This window comes from Wickerhamomyces anomalus, assembly GCF_001661255.1.
Source record: "Wickerhamomyces anomalus NRRL Y-366-8 unplaced genomic scaffold WICANscaffold_2, whole genome shotgun sequence".
In the NCBI taxonomy this organism is placed as follows: Eukaryota; Fungi; Ascomycota; class Saccharomycetes; order Phaffomycetales; family Wickerhamomycetaceae; genus Hansenula; species Hansenula anomala.
Window position 1 is genome coordinate 543,460 of NW_017567111.1, and position 14,963 is coordinate 558,422.

General features: G+C 36.6%; 5 protein-coding genes across 5 annotated transcripts; 4 read left to right on the forward strand and 1 right to left on the reverse strand.

The window, feature by feature from the left end:
• Nucleotides 1-242: 242 nt before the first annotated feature.
• On the forward strand, nt 243-9,636 carry VPS13 (membrane morphogenesis protein VPS13; the record flags this gene model as incomplete). The annotated part of the gene is made up of 2 exons (XM_019183162.1): nt 243-284; nt 337-9,636. 2 exons carry the CDS (start codon nt 243-245, stop codon nt 9,634-9,636), a joined length of 9,342 nt encoding a protein of 3,113 aa, XP_019039982.1.
• Nucleotides 9,637-9,745: 109 nt separating this feature from the next.
• FMT1 (methionyl-tRNA formyltransferase) lies at nt 9,746-11,241 on the reverse strand (the record flags this gene model as incomplete). Its single annotated transcript, XM_019185490.1, has 2 exons — nt 9,746-10,740; nt 11,091-11,241. 2 exons carry the CDS (start codon nt 11,239-11,241, stop codon nt 9,746-9,748), a joined length of 1,146 nt encoding a protein of 381 aa, XP_019039983.1.
• Nucleotides 11,242-11,518: 277 nt separating this feature from the next.
• Nucleotides 11,519-12,488, forward strand: WICANDRAFT_89978 (uncharacterized protein). Its single transcript, XM_019186203.1, has one exon. The coding sequence runs from the start codon at nt 11,546-11,548 to the stop codon at nt 12,422-12,424; it is 879 nt and encodes a 292-aa protein (XP_019039984.1). The 5' UTR covers nt 11,519-11,545; the 3' UTR covers nt 12,425-12,488.
• A 159-nt stretch (nt 12,489-12,647) lies between these two features.
• On the forward strand, nt 12,648-13,727 carry WICANDRAFT_61343 (uncharacterized protein; the record flags this gene model as incomplete). The annotated part of the gene is made up of 3 exons (XM_019183163.1): nt 12,648-12,965; nt 13,019-13,133; nt 13,186-13,727. 3 exons carry the CDS (start codon nt 12,648-12,650, stop codon nt 13,725-13,727), a joined length of 975 nt encoding a protein of 324 aa, XP_019039985.1.
• Nucleotides 13,728-14,122: 395 nt separating this feature from the next.
• On the forward strand, nt 14,123-14,924 carry WICANDRAFT_83109 (uncharacterized protein; the record flags this gene model as incomplete). The annotated part of the gene is made up of 3 exons (XM_019185491.1): nt 14,123-14,245; nt 14,305-14,374; nt 14,431-14,924. 3 exons carry the CDS (start codon nt 14,123-14,125, stop codon nt 14,922-14,924), a joined length of 687 nt encoding a protein of 228 aa, XP_019039986.1.
• Between the last annotated feature and the right edge of the window lie 39 nt (nt 14,925-14,963).

The window sequence follows — 14,963 nt, forward strand, 5'->3', positions numbered from 1 at the left end:
TTGTAGAGGGCAAAAAAATCTATGTTTTTGAAGCTGTGTGTACCTTTAGACAACTAGTTGAAGAACAGCCATATAATATTGATAAGGACATTCCTCAGAGATATCATTCTTTTTAATCTGGAGCACCCACAGGAGACAATTGGGCGATTTTTTTGTGATATAAAATCGATTGAAGAGCATAAATCCCCTAGTGCTATATCGTATAGAGATCCAGATCAGTTGATAGCCACAAGGAGCTAAAAATGCTTGAATCACTTGTCGCAAGTCTTTTGAACAGGTTTTTGGTATGTTAAGTTCTTTTATACAATATTATGAGAGCATTATTAACACTCTTAGGGAAATTACGTTGAAAACTTCGATCCAAAGCAATTGAATATTGGTATTTGGAGTGGTGATGTTAAACTTAGAGATTTGAGATTAAAAAAAGAATCTTTAGATAAACTAGAACTCCCGATTGATGTCAAGTTTGGTCACTTGGGTGAGTTGACTTTGCAAATCCCATGGTCCAATTTGAAAGGGAAACCAGTAAAGGTGACTATAGAAGATGTTTACTTGTTAGCATCGCCTATTTTGCAAGACAAATATAACCACGAGGAAGAAATTAGAAGAGAATTGGCTCTCAAGTTTCAGCGGTTAAATGATCTAGAGATTTTGAACAAGGCTAATCCAACAAATAGTCTTTCACCAGAAGATGCCGCTAAAAACGAAAGTTTCACTGAAAGTCTTGTTACAAAGATCGTTGATAATTTACAAGTTCAAATTAAGAACATTCATATCAGGTATGAAGATACAGAGTGCATATTTACAGATACCCCATATGCAATTGGTGTGACATTGAATGAGTTGTCCGCTATTTCAACAGATGAAGATTGGAAACATACATTTATCTCGGTTTCTCAACAATTGACTCATAAATTATTGACTTTGAAATCATTATGCTGTTATTGGAACACAGAAACAGCTTCCATATATACTGAAGACCATGAGGAGCTTTTGACAAAATTTAAAAACTCAATTATTGACCAAGATAATTTGTCACAATATGAGGAATTTACACAATTTATTTTGAGACCAGTGAGTGGAACAGGTCATTTAACTGTCAACAAGCTAGGAACAACAGAAACCCAACCTCATCTCAAAACAGAATTATTTTTTGAAGATTTCAGTGTTGATTTGGATTCTCACCAATATAGAGATGCTCTATGGACTGCTTCCAAATTCCATTGGTATAACAAAACACACAAATTCAAAAGATTCAAACCAACAGTTCCACTTGAAGGTCATGGAAAAGAGTGGTTCCAATATGCTGCCAAGTCTGTGCTAAATGAAATCCATGAAAAGAACTATAGCTGGAGTTGGGATTTCCTCGCAAAAAGACGTGATAATAGAAAAGCATACATCAAGCTTTGGAAACAAAAACTTTTACTTCCTGATATAAATCAGCCTTTGAAAGATGTGGAAAGTCAAAAAGAACTCAGATCGCTAGAAGAGGAGTTGACTTTTGAAGATATAAAGTTCTTTAGATCATTAGCTAAAAGTGAATTGAGAAAGGAGAGACTAGCAAATGCTGAGTCTGCACCAGCTGCTCAAACAGCTACTTCTGAAGCTACAAACCAAAATAGCGGTGGTTGGTTTTCCTCTTGGTGGTCAAAGGGGGCAGAAACAAACACTAATGAAAATAAATTGGTTTTAACAGATGAACAAAGAGAAGAGCTTTATGATGCTATTGAATTTGATGAGACTCGGGCTTTAAGTGAAGCAGTCAATATTCCAAGAGATCGTGTTAATCTCGAATTATCTGCACAATTGAAAAGAGGTGGTTTCACTATCAAGAACAGAGAATCTAAAAAGAATTTGGCTGAAGTGATTTTCGAAGGTTGTGCCACTCAAGTTTATCAAAGACCGGATTCGTTCTTAGCTAATTTCACATTGCAAGAATTGAAAGTTGAAGATGGTACAGAGTCTACACTTTATAAACATGTCGTTAGTGTGAAACCTCTCAATACAGAGCTGGAGACTCAAGAAAGTTCAGAGCCATTCTTCAGAGTTTCGTTTGAGAAAAATCCACTAGATGGTTCAGCTGACTCTGCATTGTTGGCTAAATTAAGAAGTATGACAATTTTTTATCATGCCCATTTCATTAATGAAATCATTAGATTTTTCACGCCACCTAAAGCACATTTAAATACAATCAATGCTATCTTAAATGCTGCAGAAGCAACTATGGAAGGTCTTACTACTCAAACAAGAATGGGATTGGAGGCTATTTGGGAAGAGCATAAGACTATCAATGCTAAACTAGATCTCCAAGCTCCTTTGATCATTCTTCCTTTGGATGCAAACTCCTGGTCTTCACCTTGTGCTGTTATTGATGCTGGTCATATTAGCTTGATAAGTGATCTAGCTGATAAAGACAAAACAAACAATATCAAAAATTTATCACAGGAAGAGTATGATAAGATCGATGTTGAAGAATTGAACAGACTGATGTATGATAAATTTAATTTACACCTTCAAGATACTCAGGTTCTAATTGGCCCCACTATAAAGTCAACAATTGAACAGTTACACAATTCAGATGGAAATACATCAACTATCCTTGATAAATTAGACATGAAGATGCTATTGGAGCTATCAATATTACCAAAGGCACCAAACCTCGCCAAGATCAGAGTGACTGCAAACCTTCCTAGCTTCATTGCTAAGATGAATGATTATCAGTACAAAATAATGATGCAACTCATTGACAAATGTATGCCAGACTTTAGTATTGGTGAAGAAGCTGAAGAACCAAAATCTTCGTCGCCATTGAACTTGGTTCAACCAATGGATTCCAGCTTGAATATTGATGATCTAAGTGAAAGTGATTCGAATGATCAATCTGAAGCAGCTTCACTGAAAAATGCTGGTAAGCAACATGATTTTGAATTCAACTTTAATGTTGACAAGGTTCAGTTATTATTGTCGAAATGTAATGATGGTACAACTATGGCTGCAGATCCAATAGTTGATCTAGTTGCTGAGCATTTTGAGTTGGAATTTTTCAAAACCTCTACAGGTATGCATGTTGACTTGGTGCTTTCAACTTTTAACATTGAAGATTATATTGAAAATTCTGGTCCTCAAGAATTTAGAAAAATTGTTTCTTCTAATAATTTTACTGAAGAAGAGAAAATTGATAATACAAAAGATATCTTTAGGTTGAATTATGATAGAACACAGAGGATGGTGAATCATGATGGTAAACAGATTGAGGTTTTCGATCAAGATGTTGATCTCCATTTATCTGCTTTAAAGGTTATTGTTACTAGAAAGAGTTTATTGACCATTCTCAACTTCATTTTGACAACATTCACAGATCCAAATCCAGAAGAAACACCAGCTGATGCTTTGAGACATAATGATTCCTCTGCAATTGAAACATCCCCACAACAAATTAGAGTCAATGTTAACCTTGAAGGTATCATTCTAGCCTTAAATGATAGTGGAATAAAATTGGCTACTTTACAATTATCTACAGCACTATTTAATGTTTTTGTGCTACCGGAAAAACTGAAAGTTTATTCCAAATTAGGAGCATTAACTGTCTATGATGAAAGTAATGAAGGTTCACCTAGAGATTCATTGGCCAGAAAGTTGTTAAGTTTTGATGGTAATGATCTTGCTGAGTTCACCTATGAAACATTTGATACTGCTTCTGATAAAACATTAGATTATCAAAGCAGCTTTACTTTCAATGCTGGTTCATTGCGTGTCAACTTCCTTGAGGGTCCTTTAAATAAGATTTTGGATTTTTTGAGTAAATTTCAAAGAATGAAATCACTTTATGACTCGGCTAGAGATGCAGCTTTCAATCAAGTGAACATTCAAGACCAAAATTCAATGCAGTTTGCTATAACAATAAAGACTCCGATTATTGTATTCCCAAAATTGGTTAATTATAATGCTGATATCTATGATAATGTTACTCTATATCTTGGTGAATTCTTTGCAAACAACAAGTTTTTAAAAATAGATGGGGATACAATAAATAATATCAGTTGTGGTTTGAGATCAACAAAAGTTACCTCATCTTTTTACCAAGGGGAAGTCAATCAACTGCTCAAAATTATTGAAGATATGGATTTGACTTTTGATGTGAAGTTCAATGAAAATGCTACTGAGAAGCCACAGATGGTGATTGAAGGTAAAATGGATGAAGTTAATGCGGAATTGACAGAGCTTCAACTGGGTTATTTGTATGCTTTGTCTCAATCTATCCCTGCTGTTTTTGAATTTGATGATTCTGATTCCTTAGCTGATATTGAAGATGCTGCTATAAATGCAAACAAGGTTATTGCACCAAATGCAACATATGGTGGTGAATCTGAAGTACTACAAAAGCCTGCTACTCCTGTTCCAGTGGAAAATCCTGAAAACACCAAAATTGACTTCAATTTTTCTTTGCCAAAGGTGTCGCTAACTATTCACAATAATACCAAAGGCATACAAGATTTAACTAATACTGGTATCTCAACCTTTTCATTAGAAAAAATTGGTGTCAGTTTTATTCAAAACTATGACAGTCATTTCCAATCCGAGGTTTATGTTCAGTCCTTCTCCGCTGAGGACATTCGTCAAATTAAAGACAACAAATTTGCAAACATCATTCCAAAAGTCTCTGGTGACAAGCACCACTTCTCAGCCACAGCTTCAACTAACGGTCCTGCTGATAAAAAGAATACGGTTGTAGCTGTCAATGTTAATAGTCCAAAATTTATACTGGCTTTGGATTACTTGTTTTCGTTGAAATCATATATTGATTCAGCCTTAGTGGTGCCAAATAATGAGCTCAGCACAAAGTCGATCACTGAAGGTGAAACACATAGATCGGAATTCAACACAACTAAATCAATTACTGCTAAAGAGAATGAAGAACCCCTAGGTTCTGAAGGGACGTCAAGATTTGGAATCACCATAAATGTTGTTGATACATCATTGATATTGATTGCAGACCCAACTGTCTCTAACTCTGAAGCTATTGTTTTCAAAATTGAACAGCTTCTTGCCTCAAGCCAAAATATTTCAACAGCAAGTGCCAATAACGTTGGTATGTTCTTGTGTCGCATGGACCAATTTGAGAATAACCGTTTGAGAATCATCGATGACTTTTCATCTTCCTTGACTATTGACAATAGAGGAAGCACAAAAGAGAGTTTGCTTACTTCAATTCAAATTTCTGTTGAACCGCTTGTTATGAGAGTTTCATTGAGGGATATTAGGTTAGCTATTACAATTTTCAATAGGGCAATGGACCTTGCCAAACAAAATGGATTGCTAGATGAAACCCCTGATGATGGAGAAGAAGAGGGTACAAACTATACAACTTTCACTAAAGAGTTCAGAAAAAAACTTTCAAAGTATGCACCAAGTATAATCACCTCCGTTGGAAGTACTCATCAGAAGCGCTCTTCAATTCAAGAACCGGAAATAGTTATCAAGGCTGAAGAGCTTACTGCTGATATAGAAGGGTTTAGGCTGGTTTTGATTGGTGATATACATGAGCTACCTGTTCTTGATATGTCGGTTAGTCCTTTCCAAGCTACAGCCAAAAACTGGTCTACTGATTTGGAAGCTGATACCAGTATCGAGACATTTGTCAATATTTTCAACTATGCTAAATCATCTTGGGAACCTCTCATTGAACCATGGCCAATAGCAGCGCATATATCAAGGGTGCAGTCACCAAGACAAAAGCTTTTTGTTGATTTTGTTTCTCGCAAACTCGTTCAGGTTTCCCTTTCGTCTCGTTCAATTGCATTGTTGTCTCAAGTTATGTCATCCATCTCCACGGAAGAAGACATCAAGGCGAGAGGAACTGAAAAACCTTACAAAATTCTCAATGAGACCGGTTTTGATATAGAAGTTTGGATTGATACAAGCAGTGAGAAACCTAGCCTTACAACCATCAAAGAAGGAGACGAGATTCCTTGGGAATTTGAAGACTGGAGAAACATCCGTGAGAACTTGACAACAGATAACAAAAAAGGTGTCCTTGGTGTTAAATTGCTTGAATCTGGTTATGAAGATGTTACCAATGTCCATGTCACAAGTGAAGGGGAAGAAATATTCATGCTAACACCACCGGTGAATGGTATACATAGTAGGTTGGCTGTTGAAACTTCATTGGGTGAAGATAATGTCAAGACTATAAAGTTGAGCTCTACTGTGACTATTGAAAATGATACACAAGTGAATATTATCATCAAAGGTAAAAATGAGTTTTTAATCAAGCAGGGTTGTTCAAGAGCAATTCCAATTGACGAAGTTTATGATACTCCAATCTCAATAAAACCTGATATCAAAGTTCCCTTCCAATGGTCAGAAAATAGTATTTTCTGGAAACGTTTGGCAAAATCAGCTGCTTCTATTAGATGTCCATCTGAAGATCCAAATGACACAACTAGTTTCTTCTTCCAAGCTGAGGCAAAGTATGACAAGGATGAGCCACTCTCAAGAGTCTACCCCCATATGAAGGTTGTTATCTCTGCTCCACTTGAAATTGAAAATTTATTACCATTTGATTTATCTTACAGGTTATATGATAGAAGTGCAAAGAGAGATTGGAGAAATTTCTTGAAGAAAGGAAATACCAGTCCTGTTCATGTTGTTAAATTAGAACACTTCTTATTGCTTAGTGTGAAACCAGTAGATTGTGGGTTTGAAAAAAGTGATTTTGCCATAATCAATGCCCCTAATAATAGTGAGTTCAAAAGAGAAAATCGTCTTGTCACCAAAAACGAAGATGGTCAAAAATTGCAGTTGAATATTCATTACAGTGCTACTAGAAATGAGGGTGCTGGTATTAAAGTTGTCATTTATGCTCCTTACATCATTCTTAACCGTACGGGCAGAGACTTGTTCATCAGTGAAAAATATAATGTGCTACAATCAAAGGTTGAGACTAACGATGATATGATAAAGAGCACTGCTCCAAAAATGTTCTCGTTTGAAGAGAAACGAGATCGTGGCAGTCGTGCTTTGGTTAGGCTCGGTGATTCACAGTGGAGTAAACCAGTCAGTTTTGAAGCTATTGGTAGAACGAGTGAGGTTGCGATGCAATTACCAAACAAGAAGTCAGAGATGAATGTTGGTATCGATATCAAAGAGGGTCAAGGAAAATATAAATTGTCAAAAGTGGTTACAATTTCACCTCGTTACATCATCAAGAATAATCTTCAGTCCGGTATTGAAATACTAGATATTGGATCTTCAGACTCCCTCCATTTGGAATCCGGTAAGCTGGAACCATTATATAAACTACCAAGAGTTGAAGAGAAGCAACTGAAATTACGTTTGCCTGGAGGAAAATCAAAATGGTCTTCTCCTTTCAATATCAAAGATATTGGGTCAATTTTTTTGAAAGTTTATGAGCAAGATGTTGGGCAGGTTCTTCTTAAAGTTGATGTTTTACTTGAAGAGTCAACTTTGTTTATTCATATTGAAGATGCAAAGAACCGTTGGCCGTTCTCAATTCGTAACTTTAGTGACCAAGAGTTTATATTTTATCAAAAGAATCCAAACTTGAATGAAAACGATGAGGTGGTGACAGGAGACGGAACCCCATTCAAGCCAATTTACTACAAGATTCCTCCAAAAAGTGTCATGCCATATGCTTGGGATTATCCTGCTGGTATTATAAAGGAGCTGGTATTGAGAGCTGAAGGAAGAGAAAGATATATTCAACTCGCTGAAATTGGTAATCTTCGTCCAATGAGGCTATCTAACTCAGGAACGATAGTCGATTTGAATGTTGTTGCAGATGGTCCAACCCAATCATTGGTTATTTCCAAGTATGAGCCTTCTAATAGTCTTTACAAACTAAGAGATGTACAAACTGCGTCTTCAATTTCAGTTAACCAAAATGACAGATTTGAGGCGGAAGATGAAGACTCGGATATACTGAATAAGATTTTGTTCAAGTTCGAAGGTATTGGTATTTCTTTGATCAACACCAGACTACAGGAATTGTGTTATATTTCAGTGCGTGGTATTGAGCTACACTTTAATGACTCTGAGCTCTATCAAACTGCAAGCTGTAAATTGAAATGGATTCAAATTGATAATCAATTGTATGGTGGAATTTACCCAATTATTTTATATCCAACCGTTGTTCCACAGTCTTCAAAAGAGATGAGCAACCATCCGGCCTTTTCAGGCGCAATCTCAAGAGTTAAAGATGATAGTTATGGGGTAACCTATGTCAAATATGCAACTATGTTACTGCAGGAAATGTCTTTGGAGATTGATGAAGATTTCTTGTTTGCGTTGCTTGATTTCTCTAAGGTTCCCGGCGCGTCTTGGAACAAGGAAATCCATGATGTGTTGTGTGAAGATGTTATAATCATTCCAGAGCCTATCAATACCACTGGTGGGAATGATATCTATTTCGAAGCTTTACATTTCCAACCAACTCAATTGAATTTGTCTTTTGTGCGTACTGAAAGAATCAATGTTGAAGATAAAACAAACTCGCAAAATCCTGTCATGTTTTTCTTCAATGTGTTGACTATGGCCATAGGTAACATCAATGATGCGCCAATAAAGTTGAATGCATTGTTTGTTGAAAATGTCAGAGTTCCTATACCAGTGCTAATGCAATCTGTTCAAACTCATTATGGTCAAGCATTCTTTTATCAAATTCACAAAGTTCTTGGTTCTGCTGATCTTATTGGAAACCCAGTGGGATTGTTTAATAATATCAGTTCCGGTGTGATGGATATCTTTTATGAACCATATCAGGGTTTGGTTATGAATGATCGTCCTCAAGAACTTGGTATCAGTGTTGCTAAAGGTGGATTAAGTTTCTTGAAAAAGTCTGTATTTGGGTTTTCTGATAGTTTCGCTAAAGTTTCAGGTTCCATTGCAAAAGGTTTAACTGTCGCAACTATGGATAAGCAATTTCAAGAGCGTCGTCGTATGACAAGAAGAAGAAATAGACCAAAACACGCTTTGTACGGATTTAGTGCTGGGGCTTCGTCCTTTGTTGATGGTATTTCCAGTGGTATCTCTGGTGTGGCATTGGCACCAGTGAAAGGTGCAAGTGAAGGTGGTGCCTCTGGTCTCTTCAAAGGTATTGGTAAAGGTATAATTGGTCTTCCAACTAAAACTGCTATTGGTGTTTTTGACTTAGTCAACAATGTTAGTGAAGGTATCAGAAACACAACTACAGCATTTGATGCTGATGGTATTGATAAAGTTCGTTTACCAAGATATATTTCTCATGATGCTGTCGTAAGACCATTTTCTGAAAGAGAAGCTCAAGGTCAATTTTGGTTGAAAACTGCAGGTGGTGGTGAATATGTGAATGAAGATTATTTGGCTCATGTTGTCTTGCCTGGTGAAGAAATGGCTATTATTGTCACTTACAAGCATATTTTCTTGATTTCCATAACTTCCCTAGAGGTTGTTTGGTCAATTTCTTATGATGAGGTCAAGTCAATTACACAAGAGAAAACTGGTATCAAAATTGGCTTAACTAATAGAAAGCAAGGTCCTTTCATTCCATTGCCTGATCAAAACTCACGCAAGTTCCTTTACAAACACATCGGAGTTGCAGTTAATGAGTATAATAAGCATTGTCAAGTCATTCCTTAATAGACTGATAAATTGTGGTTTTTGATTTATTTGTATACTATTATAAATTGTTCTGTTATGCATCTATTGTAACTTTTTTTGATCTATTTACAAAGTTTGAACCCCATATTTATTTATCCGATTCAGGTCCGTGAGTAAATCTCATTGATGTTTCACCTGCTCTTTTCTTTAATTTCTCCATGAATTTAGTGGCATCTTCCTGTTTTTCATATTCAAATTTTAACGATTTAACCCCAATGGAGCCCCTTGATGTCTGTACTACAACCATATCGTTATCTATTTTAAACTCACCAGGTTCAAATCCTTCAATATCTGGAAGAGCGACAGCATCATAAAATATCACTCTTCTCCAGTCATGAACTCTTTTTCTTTTCTTTATAATGTCTATTTCCTTGAATGAGAATAGTGACTTCATAATTTCAAGTTGTCGAGTCAATTTAGTAGCAGGAGAGTTCCAGTCAATCATACAAAAATCTGGACTAATTTTTGGTGCGTATGATGGTGTATAGTTGGATTTGATACGAACATCTTTATAGGCACTACTTTCAACAACTTTCCCCAGTAATTCAGCACCTTCAACGGCTAGTCTATCACTAACAGTCTTGAATTTTTCACAATCTGAAATGGAAATCTCTCCTGTTTGTGCTATAATTTCACCATGGTCAAATTTTGTTGGATGTAATGTTTGAATAGTGACACCTGAAAATTTGTCTTCATTGATCCAAGCATATTGTAAAGGACTGGCCCCAGCATACTTTGGAAGCAAAGAGGGATGAACATTTATTGTATAGGGTATAGTTTCAATGAACGTTCTGGGTATTAACTTCCCATAAGACACAGCAATTGCTAGATCATAGCCATTATCTACCAAAGCATTGATCTCTGAATTTGTTTCAGCTCTGATAAGCTTGAGCCCTTCACTTTCAGCAGCTTTTGCAATTGGTACATCCGTTACGTCTTTGAAGTTTCTTCCTGTAGCCTTTGGGTACTTTGTTACAACATCAATTCTATCAATTACATCTTGCCTGGTTTTTGAAATATGTAGTAGCTTATTCAAAGATGCTATACTGAACTCATCTGACCCAAAAAATGCAATATTGATGCCTTTCAGAAGCTTACTGCTGGAGCTGAACAATCGTCTGGATACGAATTTGGGGCTACTCAGGCCATTCCTCAGAAGCATTCTCTTTGTATTTCCAGTCACAAACCTTAACGACATCACCAGCCATGCCAACTGAACTTTTTTTAGTTTTTCATCAATTCGCGAAAATGTCTCTTCAGCTTTCTTCACCACATTCTTCACCAGGTACAAATCATTATCAAAGATACCCCCATATACTTGGAAAAAAAGGGTACCCAAATGTCACAATTACAGAGAGCCGGGACGTTACTGTCGTGTACTTTTGTCGGGTTCGTTTGTGGTACGTTGTACCTGTATTCGGCTTATGGCCCACAGCTGGCTCTGAAACTGGGATACTCAGGTACAGAGGCATCTCTGATAGCCTTTGCAGGAACAATAGGAGTGGCTCTTCCTGGAGTGCCAGCGGGCTTGATCATAGACAAACGTGGATTCACGATACCAGTAATCATTGGAGCACTGGCCATTGCCACAGGCTATATTGGGCTGAAAGATCAGTATGACGACGTGTATCCAAATGTCAACATTTCAGTCGCGTTGATTTTTTTGGTTGGTTTGGGGTCTACATTCATTAATTCTGCTGTTATCAAATGTTGTGCTGTTACATTCCCTAATAACAGAGGTATTGCTACTTCTTTCCCAATAGCAACATATGGTTTGAGTGCTTTTGCCTATTCTTTCTTGGGTTCGGTGTTCTTTAGGGCTGATACTTCAAGATTTCTGGGATTCCTGGGTTATTCTGCTGCTGCTGTTTGCACAATTGGTTTACCAATGATTTTCTTAGCTGATAAGAACTCTCATAAAGGACATACCGCTAGGGGTCATTATCCTTTAAGATCAGGTTCTAGTTCCCCATCTATTGAGCTTCAGTCTTACTCTTCTCCCTTTCCGAAACAAAAACATCTTGCTGAAGAGTTAATGCACAAGAAACTATCTGCAACAGATTTCAGTATTGGTGGTGTTGTAAAAAGTCCAGAGTTTTGGCTAGTTTTCTTAATTCTTGGGTTATTGGCTTCCCTGGGTCAGATGTATATCTATTCTGTGGGGTACATGGTGAAATCATTATTACAAGGGGAAGATGACTTATTTATTCAAAGGGAACAGCAATTTCAAGTATCAATTCTATCAATCTCCAATTGTGCCGGTCGTCTTTTGAGTGGGATTGTGGGTGATTTGTTATCTAATTCATTCAAGAAATCAAGAGGTTGGATTTTGTTGATACCTTCTTCATGTCTTTTCCTTGTCCAAATCTTGGGATTAACCATTGTGAAGAGTGATAAACTATGGATCAATTCTGTCATCAATGGTGTTGGGTATGGCTTCACTTGGAGTTCTATACCACAATTACTTTTAGATTTTTTTGGGGTTCAGGTATTTTCATTCTCTTGGGGATTCATCAATTTGAGTCCAATAATACCAGCCTACTTCTTCACTCATTTATTTGGATCTAATTATGATAAGAACTCGCCACTTGATGAGTCTACAAATACCAAAGTGTGTGTTAAAGGTGTACAGTGTTATGATGACACTTTTAAGATTTCAGCATTTTTTGCGTTCGTTACTCTCGTTGCGGCATTGTGGCTAAACTTGAGAAAAGTCAATTCAGACTATCAGAAGAAAAGAAGAAGCTCAACGGATGCCTCTGTGTGACTCTATATATTTATTTAATGAAGTTGATGTGTATAAATAATGATTAAATTATTGCTTGATGATTGTTTACTATGTATTGTCGCGAACGGCGTCTTTGTCCGCCAGTGTTTTGGTTTTTGTATTTTGATTTTTGCAAACAACTTTTGTCAACGCCATAAAGACAAGTTTGTAATAACAAGACAGACGCTAATTGCTGTGATCTTTTCAGAGAATACTGGATCTCATGAGTGAAGAAGAACATAGCCTTAGCTCGGCACCTTCGTCAGCAGATTGTTTCCGTCGTTCAAAAACATATAAACCTCCACATATAAGACGAAATGGCTACAACATTAGAAGCAAATCTGAATCCACTCCCAAGCCTTCCACTCAAGTTTCAAATATTCCAATAGATCCAGACGCTGCTGAGAAAAGAAGACAAAGGTTTGCTAATGATAAGAAGAAGGATAATGAACAGTATGGACTGATAAGTCGTGGTGAAGATAATAGATTGCAAAGAGATCCACAAGCAAGATCGAACTATTTCAAGAAAATCCAACAAGATGTATGTATTTGGGCTGCTTTGCTCAAGATGAAGTACATACTGACACATCCTAGTTCACCCAAGATCTTTCAAATTCTGATGTTGAGACAATCAGAAGTTCATTTTCAAGACTGACACTGAATGAGAAGGAAAATAAGCAACTTATAGATAACACATTGATGTCACTACGTGAGTTTTATTTCACCTGATATTGTCAAGACAAGTCACTAACAAATTGCAGGGAAATTGAGAGAAGCATTGTTAAAGTTTGATCCAGATGAATTCACCATATCAGTATTCTTATACTCCATAAGGATTGCAACAAGAGTTGGTCATTATCAAACATATGTACCTAGCATCAATTATTTATTAAAGCATCATTCAAAGCTATCGGCTTCAAATTTGAATGAGATTATAAATATCTTTGCATTGCATTTGGCACATTTCAGTAACAATAATGAAGATGCGATAGAGATTGTACATAAATATGCAAATGATGATATCAAATTACACAGCGTGTTGAAGGCATGGAGAACTTTGGATTATTTCACATGGTTGAATCTATATCATTCAGAAAGTGATCTTCTGTACCATAGAATGATGCAATTTGGTGAAAATAGGATGATCAATCATTCATTGAAATGTATTCAAAAGTCATATTTCCAGTTGCCTAAGGATTATGTTGATTCAGTTTTTCATATTGATTTTGAAACATTGAAGACAAAATTCGCTTGTGATTGGACGTTGAAAGAGCAAACTGTTGTCATAAGGTCAAGAACTTGATTTTGAGTTTGAAACTCGTTTTAGATATTATCTTAATGAATATGCGAGCTTTTACTTACAAGAATTTCAGCCGTGCCAAATTTTTCTTTTCCAGATCTTAGAGCAGTAGTCTTTAAAATTCAGATGTAATGCTGTCCTTAGTATTTATTTTACTCTTCTTCAACTTTTCATACTATAAAAGCATACCTTCATCTCACAAAATCCTGTTTATTCCTCATATTTCCTGACTTCTAAGGCTATATAGTAGTGGCCCATTTCAAGAGCTAAAATTTCTAGCGACTTTTTTTGCTTCGGTGATACAAAAAAAAACCAGCTCAAGATTAAGGTCATAATTAAACGAACGCCATCTTATAATTTCAACCAGTTTATCAAGATATTAGAGGGCATACAGGACCATGGAGAGTTTCACAGCGATAGAGAAAATAAATTCCACTCAAAACTTGACGGTGAAGGATTTCGAAGAGGGCAGTATTAATCTAGATGATGTTATGGAGGAAGTGAATTACTTGAAGAAACAAGTGAGTATATTGCTGATGGGTTTGATATGGAACAACTGACTAACAAACGCGATTCATAGATCACGCTGATAAGGCAAGAAATGGCTGCTTTCCTTACAGGAATAGCCACGATAGACCCAAGCACCAAACGTGAGTTTTAGCCTAAATGAGTAGTATTGGAATGCGAGTACTAACAAACATTGAAGCACAACAAGCATTTGAAGAAAACACCCAGAGAGCAGCTAGTCTGCAGAAGGCATTGGAGGACTACGTGGAGAGGTACAAGAAGCTAACGCCCTTGCTTCAGCTGGTCAACCAGGACCTCCAGTTGAAAGTACCTCCAAAGCAAGAACCCCAAGTCAAACCTCCTTCAACGGCGTCTACAACTTCATCATCAACCTCAAATACATCAAACACATCAAATAATAATAATAATACAACAGCAGCTCCTCCTTCCAAGAAGGCACCTCAAAGGAAAAGAACATACACAAAGAAGAATCAGGCTGCTACTCCTAATAACGTACCAACACCTGCTACAAATCTACAACAGAATGCAAGATCAAATGCACCTATACTGCCTAACGGGAATGGCTCTGGGTCGTACCAAGCTGGGAGTGTGATTGGATTCAATTCTTTCCAACCAAATAGAGAATCATCTACAGATGCAAATGGATCAGAGAATCAACCTATATTATTATGAAATCATCAAAATGAAATGTGAATACCTTCTTGTCTGCTT